The sequence below is a fragment of the Dama dama genome, chromosome 19, assembly GCF_033118175.1.
Source record: "Dama dama isolate Ldn47 chromosome 19, ASM3311817v1, whole genome shotgun sequence".
NCBI lineage: Eukaryota > Metazoa > Chordata > Mammalia > Artiodactyla > Cervidae > Dama > Dama dama.
In genome coordinates, this window is record NC_083699.1 from 86,979,301 (window position 1) to 86,993,816 (window position 14,516).

Consider the following 14,516-nt stretch of genomic DNA (forward strand, 5'->3'; position numbering starts at 1 on the left):
AAGTGTTTAAAACAACCACCTTAAAAAATTCAAAGAACTAAAGGAAGATGTGGAGAAAAAATAAGAAAAAATATATGATCAAAAGAGAAATATCAGTAAAGAGAAAACAAAACAAAAAAATCAAAAATATTCTGGAGTTGAAAAGTATGATAACTGAAATAAAAAATCTACTAGGGGCATTCAAATGCAGATTTGAGCCGGCAAAAGAGTGAATCCCGGTAAGTGTGAAGGTAAGAGAATGGAAATTATCAAGTCTAAAGAATAGGAAAAAAAAAAAAGACTGAATAAAAGTGAACCTTACCTAAAGGACCTGTGAGACACCACCAGTTGTGTCAACACACGAATTGTGGGAGTCCCAGAAGGAGAAAAGAGAGGGTGGCTGGGAGAATATGAAATGATGGCTGAAAACTTCCCAAATTTGTTGAAAGACACAAACTCCTAGAAACATAAACTCAGAGACCTACACCAAGAAGTACTACAATCAAGCTTTTGAAAGAACAAAGAATCGTGAAAGCAGCAAGGGAGAAGTGACACATCACACACAAGGAATCATCAGCAAGCTTACCAGCAGGTTTCTTGACAGGAACTTTGGAGACCAGAAGGTAGTGAGAGGATATATTTCTTTCTGAAAGAAAGAAACTGTCAATCAAGAATCCTATGTTTGGCAAAACTATCCTTCAACAGTGAGAACAAAAGAAAGATATTTCCAGATAAGCAAAAGTTTAAGGAGTTCCCTACCGCTAGACCTGCCCTGCGAGTAAAGGTAAAGGGAGTCCCCCTGGCTGAGGTGAAAGGACACAGACTAAAGCAAAGCCACAGGAAAGACAAGTATCTCAGTAAAGGTGCATGGCACGGGAAACACACGGGCGACTGTAAGAGCTGCTACTATCATAACAAAGATGTGTAGCTCCACTTTTTGCTTTCTACATGACTTAAGAAACAGATCGTTTTTTACAAAACAATCATTAGTCTAAAGCTAATATTATTATAACTTTGGTTTGTAATGTCACACATTTTCTACCTAATTTAAGAGACTAACTCATTTATTAGAATTCTTAATTTGTTTTCAGGCACACATGTATAAAGATGTAACTGTGCAACATCAACAGCTGAAAGAGGTGGGGACAGAGCTGTAAAGAAGCAGAATTTTCATACGGTATTTAAGCGAAGCTGTGACAAATTCAAATTACTGTTATAATTTTATAATGCTAAATGTAATCCTCACAGTAACCACAAAGAAAACAGTGATAGAATATATAGAAAAAGAAAACATTCTGCTACCAAAAAAAAAAAAAAAATCAGCTAAACACAAGAAGACAGTAATACAGGAAATGAGGGGGGGAAGCCATAAGATGTTACAAAAAAGTAGCAAAATTACAGATAGTAATGCCCTACCTGTCCGTAATCACTCTAAATGTAAAAGAGTCAAACTCTTGACAAACTGGTAGAATGAATTTAAGAAAATATGATACAACTATGTGCCTAAAACAAGACCCATTTTAGAGCCAGAGACACAAAGATATTGAAAGTGAAAGAATGGTAAAAGGTATTTCATGAATATAATTTAAAAAAAAAAGAAAGTGTAGCTATATTAGTATTAGACAAAATAGACTTTAAATCGAAAAAGGCCACTAGAGACAAAAAAGGACATTACATTTTTTTTTAGGACATTACATATTAATAAAAGATTCAATACAGCTAGAATACATAACAATTATAAACTCTTATGCACTTAACAACAGACCACTAAAACATGGGAAGTAAAAACTGACAGAATTGAAGGAAGAAATAGTTCTACAATATAGTTGGAGATTTTAACACCCCATTCTCAAGAATACAGACAGAAGAACAGTAATGAAACAGACAACATGACAGAGTAAAACAACCAGATCTAGTAGATTTATAAAGAACACTCTGGGGAATTCCCTGGTAATCCAGTGGTTTAGGACCCCATGCTTCCACTGCAGGGAGCATGGGTTTGATCCTTGGTCAGGGAACTAAGATCCCACAAGCTGATCAAAAAGAAAAAAGAAAAGAAAAGAACACTGCTCAACAACAACAGAATAGTCTTCCAAGTGCATGTGGGACATTATCAGGATAGACTACGTGTGTTGGGGTCCTTTAATGGACCGGAACCTTGTGGTACGGAGTCGACGATAAGAAAGTGAAAGAGAGAAAGAGAGAGAGAGAAAGAGAGAGAGAGAGAGAGACAAAAAAGACCCAGGGACCTAAGCTCTGGTGGAGCAAAGGTGCTTTAATGATTTTTCTATGAGTATATATAGGCTGCAGTACAAGAAACTTCTTTCGGGAATGATAGAGATCAGAAAACCAAATGTACAGCAACCGTTACCAAGGGAACAAGGGGTAACGTTAGTCACAAGGTCAGGAGACAATCTATATCTCAAGTAAGGGGAAGGAGATTAAGCTGTTTTGTCCTAAGGAGAATGTTTACTAAAGGAAACTCATGCTTGCCTCACACAATGACCTCAGTCCCTGGGAGCAGCGTGCTGTTCCGCTTGAAGAGGGACAAAGGACTCATGAGAGACAGCACGTAGGAATCCTCCCATCAAACATTCCCTGACATACATGTTAAACCACAAATTAAGTCTCCACAAAGAGGTGACCTTAGAAATCAAAAACTAAAACAAAAATTCATAAGTTTATGGAAAGTAGACAACACATTTGTAAATAACCAATGGATGAAAGAAGAAATCACAAGTGAAATTAGAAAACTCTTAAGATATTAATGAAAACAAAACACAGTATTTCAAAACTTATGGGTCACAGTGAAAGCAATCCTAGGGGGAAATTTAAGAGTTACAAAAATTTACATTAAAAACATGAAAGATCTCAAATTAACAACCTAAGTTTGCAACTTATGGAACTAGAAAAAGAACAAACTAAACCCAAAGCTAGCAAAAGAAAAAAATAAAGATTAATTAGAGCAGAAACAAAGGAAATAGAGACTAGGAAAGTAATAGAGAAAGTCAATGGAAGACATCTGAAAAGATCAACAAAAATGACAAATTTTACCTGATGAACAGGAAAAAAAGACTCAAATTACTAAAATCAGAAATCAAAGTGGGAACATTACTACCAATTATACAGAAAAAAGTATTAAACAATATTATAAACAATTGCATGCCAACAAATTAGATAACCAACATGAAATGGACAAATTCCTATAAACACAAAACCTACCAAGACTGAATCACAGAGAAATAGAAAATCGCAATACATCTGTAACTAGTAATAAGACTGAATCAGTAATCAAAAAACTCTCCCCAAAAGAAAAGCTGTGGATCGAGTGGCTTCACTGAGGAATTCTACCAAAACATCTAAAGAACTACTGACAATTCTTCTCAAACTATCCAAAAAAATTAGACAAGGGAATACTTTCTAACTCATTCTTGGAGGATAGCATCACCTTAATATTGAAAAGTCAGACAATACAAGAAAAATAGTAATATCCCTTACAAGCATTGATGCAAAATACTAGTAAACAGAAGGATTCCCAGGTGGCTTAGTGGTAAAGAATCTGAGTGCCAATGCAGGAGGCACAGGAGACAAGTATTTGAACCATGGGTTGGGAAGATTCCCTGGAGGAGGAAATGGCAACCCATTGCAAGTATTCTTGCCTGGAAAAATCCCATGAACAGAGGAGCCTGGAGGGCTATAGTCCATGAGATTGCAAGGGTTGGACATAAGAAACTGAGCATGCACACACTAGTAAACCAAATTCAGCAGCATATTAAAAGGATTATATACCATATTCAAGTGGGATTTATACTTGGAATGGAGGAATTAGTTCAACATATGAAAAGAAATCAGTGTATTACATATTACACTACATTAATGGAATGAAGGAAAAAACATACAATCATCTCAATGGATGCAGAAAAAGCATTTTACAAAATCCAACATCTTCTTGTGATAAACACTCAACAGCTAGGAATAGAAGGAAACTAGCTCAACAAAAGATCCCCTGGAGGAGTAAATGGCAACCCACTCCAGTATTCTTGCCTTGAGAATCCTATGGACAGAGGATCCTGGGGTCTTAAAGTGTAGAACATGATTGAAGCAAACTAGCACACACACAACTCAGCAAAAGCCATATATGAAAAAGCTACAGCGAACATCATATTCAATGGTAAAAGACTACAAGCTTTCCCTCTAAGATGAGTAACAAGGGAAGGATGTCACATTCACCACTTCTATTCCATATAGAAATGGAAGTTCTCACCAAGCATTTAAGCAAGAAAGAGAAATAAAAGGTATCCAAATTGGAAAAGAAGTCAAATTATCTCTATATGCACATGATATGATTTTATATGCCAAAAACCTTAAATACACACACACACACACATACACATTAGAATAAATGAATTCAGCAAAGCAGCAGGATATGAAAATCAGCATATAAAAACCATTTGCATTTCTATATACTAACAACAAAAAACCTAAAATGGAAAATAAAAGAATTCCATTTACAACAGCATCAAAGAATGGGGAATACATGTAAATCCATAGCTGATTCATATCAATGTATGGCAAAAACCACTACAATATTGTAAAGTAATTAGCCTGAACTAATAAAAATAAATGAAAACAAACAAAAATACAACAGCATCAAAGAATAAAAATAGGAGTAAACTTAACCAAGGAGGTGAAAGTCTTATAAAATGAAAACTACAAAACATTGCTCAAAGAAATTAAAAAGACATAAGTAAATGGGATCACATCCAATATTCATGGATCATAAGACAATATTAAGACATTGATACTGACCAAAGCAATCTACAGAGTCAATGTAATCCCCATCAAAATCCCAATGACATTTTTTTCAGAAATAGAAAACCCATCCTAAAATACATACAGGATCTCAAGGGACCATGAATAGCTTGTTATCACCTGAATGTAATCTTGAAAAAGAAGAGCGAAGCTGGAGGAGTAACAGCATGAAACTGAAGTAGTAACAGCTTCCCGATTTAAAATGCCTTTGCAAAGCTACATAAATCAAAAGAGTGGTGTTGGCATAGACAATTGCATAAAATAAAGAGGCCAGACATAATCCCCCACATTTATTGTCAAATGTGAGCGCTGAGGATGCTTTTGAACTTCGGTGTCGGAGAAGTCTCTTTAGAGCCCCTTGGACTGCGAGGAGATCCAACCAGTCAATCCTAAAGGAAATCAACCCTGAATATTCATTTGAAGGACTGATGCTGAAGCTGAAACTCCAATACTTTGGCCATTTGATGGGAATAACTGACTCACTGGAAAAGATCCTGATGCTGGGAAAGATTGAAGGCAGGAGGAGAAGGGGATGACAGAGGACAAGATGGTTGGATGGCATAACTGACTTGATGGACATGAGTCTGAGTAAACTCCGGGAGTTGGTGATGGACAGGGAAGCCTGGCGTGCTACAGTCCATGGGGTCACTAAGAGTTGGATACGACTGAGCGACTGAACTGACTGTCAAACGGTTTTCAATAAGAGTGCCAAAAAGCCTTCAAAAGGATATAGTCTGTCTCTTCCTCTGCTGTGAAAACTGTAAAAAGAATGAAGTTTGTACCCTTCTTAAGACCACACAAAAATTAACTCAAATGGATCAAAGACCTAAATTTAAGAGCTTAAACTGTAAAAATTTAAAAGAAAACACAGGGTAAAAGCTTCACAATCCTGAATTTGGCAATGGTTTCTTAGATATGACATCAAAGGCATAGGCAACAAAAGTAAAAACAGACAAACTGGACTTGACAAAAATTTAACATTTTTTTGTGCATCAAAAGATACTGTCAGCAGATTAAAAAGGCAATCCATGGAATGGGAGAAAATATTTACTAATCATTTAGGTGATAAGGAATATCCAGAATATATGTGGCTTCCATGGTGGCTCACTGGTAAAGAATTTCCTTGCCGATTTAGGAGACACAAGGGACACAAGTTTGATCCCTGAGTGGGGAAGATCCCCTGGAGAAGGAAATGGCAACCTATTATTCTTTCCTAGGAAATCCCATGGACAGAGGAGCCTGGTGGGCTATAGTCCACGGGGTTGCAAGAGTCAGACACAATTAGCAACTAAATAACAATAAACGATCCAGAATATACAGAGAATTCCGGAAACTTAACAAAAACATCTGATTAAAAAATGGGCAAGGAACCTGAACAGACATTTCTCTAAAGAAAAATAAAAAAGGCTATAAACACATGAAAATATTTCAACATTACCCATTAGGTAAATGCAAACTAAAACTACAATGAGATACCACCTCATACCCATTACGATGGCTAAAAGAAACAGAAATAACAGTTACTCATGAGGATGTAGAGAAACTGAAATCCTTGTGCACTGTCAGGAATATAAAATGGTATAGCTGCTATGAAAAATAGCATGGTGGTTCTTCAAAAAATTTAATGTAGAAATGCCATTATGATTCAGCAATTTGACAAAAGAACTGAAAGCAGGGTCTTAAAAAGATCTTTGAACATCCATGTTCACAGCAGTATTATTCACAAAATATAGCTAAAAGGTGGAAGCAACCCAAGTTCCATCAGCAGATGAATAGATGAGTAAAATATGCTATAAACCTTACAGTGGAATATTATTCAGCCTTAAGTAGTAGTGTAGTGTATGCAGCTCAGTGGCGTTCAACTCTTTGTGACCCCATGGACTGCAGCCCACCAGGCTCCTCTGTCCATGGAATTCTCCAGACAAGAATACTGAAGTAAGCAGCCATTTCCTTCTCCAGGGTGTCTTCCTGACCCAGGGATCAAATCTTGGTCTCTTGCATTGCAGGTGGATTCTTTACTGTCTGAGTCATGAGGGAAGCCCATTCAGCCCTATACAGGAAGGAAATATTAACCTAAGTTACAACACGGATGAACCTTAAGTATATTAGCTAGTCACAAACAAATGCTGTATGATCCCACTTATACAGAAAGTACAATGGTGATTGCCAGGGGAATGGTGAGTTATTTAACGGGTATAGAATTTCAGTTTTACAAATGAAGAGTTCTGTGTGTGTTTCCAGAGACAGAGCTAGGATAGTTATATACACCTGTCTACAGAAAAGACTAAAACCATGATTGACTCAGGATCCCAAGAATACAGATTATGATATTGAAATGCTATTTCCTTTTGAAAAAAAAAAAAAAAAAAGTTTCTTGAAGATTTTATTTCAGATTTGGGACAGAACTGATTCAAGATATCAGACAAGGGAGTTATTAAAGATTAGTAGTGCTGGACTTCCCTGATGGTCCAGTGGTTAAGACTCCATTTCCAACGCTGGGGGCACAGGTTCAATCCCTGGTCAGGAAATAGCCAAAGAAAAAAAGACTAGTAGGGTCATATCAAAAGGATAGACTTGAGTAGGCTCCTCCCACTCAAAGATGAGAGCACATTAGCTTTGATAATTAAAATAACTGCAATGAACTGAAACCCATAAAATGTTTCAATTTATGACTTCATATTGATATTAGGCTTTTTAAAAGAATTATCTTCAGAAGATAAGGAACCAATTCATTTTCTCAAAAATTGGTAAATAAATGCAACAAATTGTTTATGCTGCCTTTCCTAAAGAGATTTTACGGCTACATATTCAACTCAGGGGCTAATATTCTAACAAGCAAGTAAAAGAAATGATAGAATTAGAATATCACTATTTTGCAGCCTTCAATGAACATATACAGGCATCAAGTATCAACAGGTGCTGGAAACACAAAGAGAAACAAGACATTCTGCACCTCCTATGATCCTGCCAACCACCACCTAGAGAATAACCAAAGGAATTGAATCTGAGTCTGATCCAATCTTTGATCCAGCTACAAATGTTTAGGAATTACCCAGGGTAGAGGAACATAATCAACTGTACATGAGTATGCAAATTGCAAAATCCAGACTGTAGGATATATAGGTCAAATGAGCCAAGTTCTTCAGATAGATTATAAGGAAAAGAAAGGAATAGGGGAAAAAACCTACAGATTAAGAGTTTTTTTTTTTAAATATAATGAGCAAGAGGTACACTATAATGCTGAAGAATACAAATTTAGGAAAAAAACTTTTTTTTTTTAACACAAGGAGGAAATTACTGTAAAAGTCAGAAGAATGCACTAATGGGAGTACAGAAGTAGTTGTAATTGGGATAGACCAGTCTTAGCATGGCTAGCATGGTTCTCTACCCTGACCCAGGTGGTATCATCTCTTAATTTGTTAAGGTATACATTCAGTATGTGTGTTCATTTCTGTTTGATTTCATAATAAAAGTTCACTATTTAAAAAAAAAAAACTTCATTAAGTAACAATAAAGCCAAAAGTAAAGGAAATACTAACCAAAAGAAGGCTGGTAGAGCCAGAATAGCATGCTTCTGCCACGCAACCAAGAAACCACTAATCTCTGTGCCTCAATTTCCTTATCATGAAATGAGGAAAATAAAAGTACTTAGCTCATAGGTTCTTGGGAAGATTAGGAAAGTTAAAATAGAAAGGACTAATTGAACAGTGCCTGGCACACAGCAGGATAGAGGCGATGATTGGAATTGGTGACGAGCTATCTGTGTTATCTTAAATACTTAGCCTCTCTGGGCTTGTTTCCTTTATGGAGCTTCAAATACCTGATAGGATTATGAGGAGGTCAAAAGGAAATATATGTACAGTATTCCATAATTAGCAGATTCTTTCCATGGTCTCTCAATTCCCATAGAGAGTTATCTACCACATCAACATACCTCAGTCATACCACATTCCTCTTGGCACTTTTCACCTTGTCATTCAAGTTGATCTCAATGAAATGATCACTCAGTGAGTCTCACATCTGAAACTGGATCTTCATCTAGGTTTCAAAAAGATAAGAGATCCAAATCTTAAAATGCTCATCTCCTAGTAAGAAAGGTCTTGTGTTATTCCCGGAGCAGTCATCTACGGTACAGGTGGTAACCACTAAACAAAAGCTGGAATCACAGAATTTACTGCTAATGGATGTTGATGGTCACCACCAAGTGCCTTCACTGGTATCTTCTTTCCACTTAACTTTCCTCTCCCAGCTGTGCTAAAACATTTAGCTGGGTGTCCAACTCTATCACTGTCTAGCATCAATTCCGATTCTGGTTTCAAAGGCAGAATAATTCTTATTGTCAGGAGTACTCTCAGACAGATAAAAACCACTGAATACAAAAAGCAAAGGCAGGAAGAACAACTATCACAATTTCACCTGTGACCAAGCCCTCCTTTTCAGGGGCCCATGCTGTGAAATTAATGTGCCAATGGTTTGCAGCAGTCTTCTCCCCACTACAAACTGTAACAAGACACAGGTCTGGAACTTTGCGTCAGAAGAGGAGACCCAACGCTTCCCCAAAGCCAGAGCTTGCTTTAATCAGTGTCATATCACACCTAAAGTAAGACTGTAGAAATAGCAGTTGCAGGGAAGGAGTTCATTTATATATGGCACAAAAAGACACATGCAGAGAAGCAAAACAAAATTTTATCTCCTTGCACTGTCCAGGTCTACCAAAAATCCTTTGGTAACTTGCCCTTTATAAGTCTGAAGCCCCTATAACATGCACCATACATTAAAATGTATTTATTTTTCACTACTTTTGGGCAGGAAAGTGGAAATAATGCATAGGCGGTAGCTGTTCTTTCTCAAGTCAAGTCACATCAAAATCTGTAATTAGCTTTCTCAAAAGTACATATTTCACTTTACTGCAATAAATGGAACATGAAATGCTTTCAAAGTCTCTATTTAACGTTCCTAAGAAATAGTGAATTTACTGCAAGTAAGTAAACGAAATTAGGGCTGGATCTCCTCTAGACCAAATCATTCTGCCCCAGGAGAGGTTACATAAATGGTCAGAACACAACCTCTAAGCAAAAGCTGCAGCATTCGCTTGTCAGCCACCTCCTCCCCAAGGTGGAGTGGGCAAGGCTCAAGGCTATTTGGCAACAGCAAAAGTAAAAAACAAAACAAAAACTTCATACAGAGGATTGAAACCAACATGGATAATGCGTGCACAGTGTTTAACCTTATAGTTAGAAAATAAAGTGGTACAAAAACACTTCTGTTTGGCCTGTGTGTTACAAGTCTCTCAGCCTTGCAATTATTTCCAACTCATTGATCAGAATAAAAATCAAATTAGACTCTGCATGAGGAGCCCCGCACTCTGAAATGGGCCTAATAAAACGGAGAAAGAGACAATCATCTACCTACACCTTCACGTATCCCCCACCTTGTACTCCTAGCCTTCACTAGCCAAGCGACCTCCTCAGACACCTTGACACTGAAAAGTGGAGCGGGTCGGTCCTGGTGGACTCTTGGGGATGGAGTAAAAAGTGAAAGTGAAGTCGCTCAGTCCTGTCCGACTCTTTGCGATCCCGTGGACCGTAGCCCACCAGGCTTCTTCGTCCATGGGATTCTCCAGGCAAGAATACTGGAGTGGGTTGCCATTTCCTTCTCCAGGGGGGATGGAGTAACTACCTACTTATTCAGAATCCAGGGCGCACCAAAAAATCACTCCAAGCTTCACACTCATTGCCTCATTTAATCTTCTCAATCACCATGTAAGGCAAGAATTATCAGCTGTGTTCCACAAATAAAGAAACTGAGGCGCTGAGTTGTTACAAGGGGAGTCAAAGACCACAAAGGGCGGGAAGCCAGACTCGAACCAGGTTTATCAGGTTACCCGCGTCACCTCGGCCTTTTACTGGCATTTTAATTGGCGCGAAGCAGTCCCGAGGCGGCTCGTCTGACCGCTCTCAGGGCGCAGGTGAGGTCAGGTCCCGGGGTTCCTCGGGTAGGGGTTCCTCAGGCGGGGGCTCCGGCCGACGCCTCCGTAAACCTAGAACGCCGCTCACCTTCCTCAGCCGCCGCCTACCTCCCGCAGCGCGCTCAACCCGGCCGGCTCAGCCGCCTCCGGCCCCGCCTCTGCGACCGTTACCCCACCGTGGAAGGTCGGCCAATCGAGCAGGAGCTCATCGAGGAATCTGCCTCTGCCCCGGCTGGAACACCGCATCGATTTTCTCTGACCGCCCGGGGAGGCTGGTCCTGCCTCGCGCCCTCTGGTTGGCTCCGCGACTGGGGGCGGGGCTCGCCCTTGGCGTAGACTCCAGTGTGCGGGGGCGGGGGAAGGGCTCTGCGCCTGCGCACTTCCATCTCTCTCACTCCCTAGAACCCGGCTGAGCGCTGCGGTGCCTGGCACTTGGAGGACGCAAATAAGTGTGTTCATGACATTTTGTCCTCCCGTGAAGCATTTTTCAAGTCTCGACGAAGTGTCAGGCCAGACATCGAGCTCCAGAAATGCAAAAGAGGCTGACTGGAGATGTTCAAAGTGTAGTCAGGGAGATAGGTATGCACCCTGCAATTAACGGTGCAGTATGGCGGGCTTGATTAGAGAAAGGTGTGCAGGGCACAGAAGGGAACGAAAGGGAGGTTACCTGGGTCGCTGAACTCTCCCTTCTCCTTGAGTGAGTCTCAACCCTGGCTGCCCACTAGAATCACCTGGGGAAATTTGAAACGGATGCTCAGACCCCTGGCCAAGTATATCAGAATCAGACCCATAGGCCAATAGTTTGCTAAAGCTCCCCCCGGGTGATTCCAGTGTGCAGCCAAGCCAAGGTAGGGAACTATCACTACAAACCTAGAGAGGTGCATAAGAAGAATGGTGAGCTCCCCAACAAAACAGATAGGAAAGGCATTGAAACCACAGAAATGTGTTCAAGGGCAGAGGAGGGTGGGGTGGGAGGGGTGGTCTAAGGTTGTTGCTGTCTTAGTGCAGAAGGAAGTCAGCCAGAGGAAAAGTGATAGACAAGAAGCGGTTCATTGCAAGGAAGATGGGCAAGGGAGTATTGCTCAGAGAGCTTAACGGGGCTACAGTTTTATAATCAAAGGAAAAGTGGGGAGGGGGAGAATGACACCTTTTTCCTCATTCTTGAGTAGACATCAGGCTTCCATCATCACTTCCTCCTCCACATCAGGCTGGGAGTTATTTTGTCCCTACATGGTCTAACTGGGACTGTCCTGGCTCAATGGAAACGAGGAAAAAAAGCAGTAATATATTCTAAAATATGGTGAATCATCTCAGCTTTCAGTATAATGCCATCTTTCACTTATATTTTTGTTTTTAGTGTGTGCAGAGGTGTAATCATAGTAGTAATACTAGTAATGTCCTAGTAATCATTAATTTACTGACCTCACTGGGCAGGATGCATGTCTCATGCCACCATTTTATTGTTTTGGAGCATGTCTCATGCTTCTGTTACCTGGCTTTGTTGTTAAGCAAATCTGCTTTCTTGAGTGGGCATTGACTCACAGGAGTCTCCTATACTTTTCCTTTACCTTCAATCCCCTAGTGGGATTAACTATTTAATCACATACTTTGGCCCTTTACTCTGTTCCTATGGGTATTTACAGAAAACTTCACGTGCAAATTAAACTAATAACTCCAACAAAACATGTTATTATAATGCCTAGTTCACAAGTGCTCAGTAAACCTTATTTTTTTTTTTTTTTCTGTAATGAAATCTGGGCTCCTTTGGTACAGCTCATATCTGCTATCCCTAAAAATCTAACTTCCAATTGGCCAATATAATAGGCTTCCTGAGGAAGCCGAGGAGTGTGTTGTGTCATTGGAGACTCAGAGGAAGAAGGCCTTAGCAGATGCACTAAGGAGCTGGGACTTTGTCCTGGAGGTGACGGGGAACCATAGATGAGTTTTCAAAAGAAGTATAAAGTGGAAAGGCTTTTGCTTGGGAATTTTCAAGCCTAACTTTCGTGCATCCTGATATAGAGGTAAAAACTAAAATGAAAAAAAAAAAAAATTCACTCCACAGGGTACAAATACTCCTTTTTTTCCATGAAAGGAAATTATCTAAATCCTCTAATGATCACTTTAATAAATTCAGGATCTACAAATAGGGCCCCTGTCCACCTTTTTCAAAAACTCATGGCAGGTTAAGCGACCCAGAAATTCCCAAGGTAAAACCCAGCTGCCATACACCTGAAGGGGAGGTCTGGCAGCCACTGTCATTGCACCTTGTAGCCACACGATGGCACTGTTGACAACCTGTACCTTCCAATTGGTCGGAGGATGCAGGTCTGTGGCATTAACAGGTCCCACAATAGCCAACAGGGATCTCCCATGGAGGGCATCAGTCACAGTGTCTTTCACAAGGAGGTCTCAGAGTCACAGTTTTTAGGGTTCAACTTTCAGGCCCATACTCAGCCTTCTTCCAGGCAGCTGGAGCCACTGAGTTTGATCTCTATGTCTGTCTGCCCATGGAAACATGTCCTCACTCACCACCACCCCCTGCCCATTCCATACTCAGCTACTTACACTAGCAATGGTTGACAAATTTTCATCTTCAACACTTGGAACACAAAGAATCTCACTTCTTGACTTTTCCAGGGTCATCTGGGGACTTACCCACTTTTCTGAGTGTCGCTGCTTAGTTACAGGTAGGAAGCCAAATATCATTGGTCAATTAGGATTATTTGAGCTATAAATAGACTAGAACACTGAATGAAACTGTCTTCTTAAGCAATAAGACAATTGTTATCTCATATAACTGTCATCCAGAGGCAACACAGACTTTGGACTAGGTTGACTCAGTGGTTCAACAAGCTATCAAGGGCAAGTTATTGGAAAGTAAAGGCTATCAAGTTTATCAAATGATCAAGGAAGAGTTTTTCCCTCTGTTCTTCTGTAAACATAGTAAGTTTCAAATTAAAATGAAAGTGCTGGTTCAGATGTCTACCAGGAGCAATCAGGACCACATGCTTCCTTTTCCATCTGAAATCTTTACTTCTGATTTTTTGAGCCAATTAGGTCACTTAGGCACATACTCTGCCTCCAATCAGTAACTGCCTGGCAAACTTACAGATGATTTAAGCCTGAGTTCCAGAAGGGAGAGGAGTTAGCATAATTGGAATTAGCAGTGGGATGGGTGATCCTTGAGTCACATGGGTTGTAAGGCGGAAGCATGGCTACGTGGGTAAAACTGGAGTCCTATAAGGATTGAGAGGAAACTGGACACTAGAAGGAGGATCACCAGTATCCTTCACAATTTTCAAAGCACAAAAAGACTGATTATTTTCTAATTACTAATAATATCAACCCCTCTCTATTCACTCCTGGATTTTGTATGTAGCAAGTAGAGGGAAGGAAGCTCTATAACATGTGCTCCAAAGGAATTCCTTCTTATGAGCCCGAAGGCCTGTCTAGCTCTTCTGTTTGCCAGCAAAGGAGAGGACTCTGCACACAAGTTCAGTCTTTAGCTCGGTGTCCTGCTGCGCTGGTCTCAAGAGTCTTCCATGGGCCTCATCTACCCACAAGGATTCAAATGGCTCGAACACTCACTTAACATTTGTTCATTTACAGAAACTTATTATGCAACTGTTATGTATTGCACATTCAACTTGATACTGTTATGTATATGGTGGTGAGTAAACCAGATGAAGTTCCTACCCACGTGGAGCTTACAGTATAGTTGGGAAGAGAAATATGGAACAAATACAAATAAGCATGC

General features: G+C 39.8%; 1 protein-coding gene across 8 annotated transcripts in view; it reads right to left on the minus strand.

Moving 5' to 3' along the window:
* CEP70 (centrosomal protein 70) overlaps positions 1-10,965 on the minus strand; it is a 77,414-nt gene extending 66,449 nt beyond the window's left edge. For 3 of the 8 annotated variants that reach the window (XM_061167695.1, XM_061167696.1, XM_061167688.1), the window contains exons 1-2: positions 10,848-10,965; positions 8,726-8,829 (exon numbers count right to left, since the gene is read on the minus strand). Coding sequence is in view for 1 of the 8 variants with exons in the window: in XM_061167694.1 (XP_061023677.1) it covers positions 8,726-8,734 (9 nt within the window). In the remaining 7 variants the exon portion in view is untranslated. The other 5 variants (XM_061167694.1, XM_061167691.1, XM_061167692.1 and 2 more) reach the window with 4 other exon arrangements.
* Positions 10,966-14,516: the final 3,551 nt, after the last annotated feature.